We start from the raw sequence: 1268 nt of genomic DNA on the forward strand, positions 1-1268 counted from the left end.
TAGCCTGTTTAGCATTCGCACAGTCTTGCTTGGGGATCCATCTTCATGACAATCAGGGTTGTTCTGGTTTCCTTTACTACCACTCTGAAGGAGAAGGCCAAGGTTATGGTGACTTCTTGCAGGAGCTGATTGTGGGAATCGTGACTTGTCTATCAGTCGTCCTGGATGCTTACCAAGAACAACATAGAGGAAAGAATGCACTGGAAAAAGCTTGGTTTTAGGGGCAGGTACACAGGATGGAAAGGTTAAGGGGCTAGACTGGCAGTGAGAGGGATCGGGTATGCGCCAATCCACTGTGTCACCTCGGGGTATATTACATAATCTCTCTGTACCAGTCTGTGAAAGGAGAAGAATATTTGCCTACTGGTGGTAATGGTTCTAGTGATAAGCTAAATCCATACGCACAGGGCAGATAGCCAGATGTTGAGGAGATGGGGTAGTTATATGACTACTTAGATATACGTTTGGGGATTTTTGTGCAAATTTTAACAGAATGAGTTTAAACAGAGTCTTCATTTATAAATTGCATGCACATTTTGATATGAAACTCTGAAATCTGCTGTGTCTCTAAGTGGGCAGAGGAGGAGAAGGGAAACCTTGTAAAACGGGTGTTACTTTTCCCTATTCCTCATGTTGCTCTCTGTTGGATTAGATGTAGCAGACACTTCCCAGCTCAAACAAAGCCCAGGGATTTATAAGCCTGTGGCATACAGAGAAAAGTAGGATTATGGGTTGTTAGTAACCTGAAAGGCATTGCTTGCAGAATGCAAACAAGGATGGGAGATCAGCTGCAGGACAGCCCTCCGTATAGTTCACAAGGATCTTTTGCACCAACTGAAGTCTCTTCAAGTAAGAGAGAGCCTCAAGTGCTTGACTGAATTGGAAGTGCTGGAGGGTGGATGGTCCCAGGGTGTAAGTATTAAAGGTCTAACAGAAGAAGCTCTCTCCTTTCCAGAGACCAACCTGAGGCACACCTGTAAGAAAGTCATGGACTTGACTAAAGACAGCCACCCTTGGTTTGGAATGGAGCAAGAATACACACTGCTGGGGGTCAACGGACACCCGTACGGCTGGCCTGATAACGGGTTTCCAGGTCCACAAGGTAAGAGGTAGTTACTTCTTCCTCAAACGTGCATGCATTGCTTGTCCGCTGCTCTAGTGGGTCTTTCTTTTCTCTTTCTTTTCTCTTTCTTTTCTCTTTCTTTTCTCTTTCTTTTCTCTTTCTTTTCTCTTTCTTTTCTCTTTCTTTTCTCTTTCTTTTCTCTTTC

At 44.2% G+C, this 1268-nt stretch overlaps 1 protein-coding gene across 1 annotated transcript in view; it reads left to right on the forward strand.

Moving 5' to 3' along the window:
- Positions 1–1268, forward strand: part of LOC109313836 (glutamine synthetase) — a 9438-nt gene that overhangs the window by 2896 nt on the left and 5274 nt on the right. The window contains exon 3 of the mRNA XM_019540594.1: positions 956–1102. Within this exon, the coding sequence (XP_019396139.1) occupies positions 956–1102 (147 nt within the window). The remainder of the gene's footprint in view (positions 1–955; positions 1103–1268) is intronic.

Source organism: Crocodylus porosus, unplaced genomic scaffold (assembly GCF_001723895.1).
Source record: "Crocodylus porosus isolate Cpor-Errol unplaced genomic scaffold, CroPor_comp1, whole genome shotgun sequence".
NCBI lineage: Eukaryota > Metazoa > Chordata > Crocodylia > Crocodylidae > Crocodylus > Crocodylus porosus.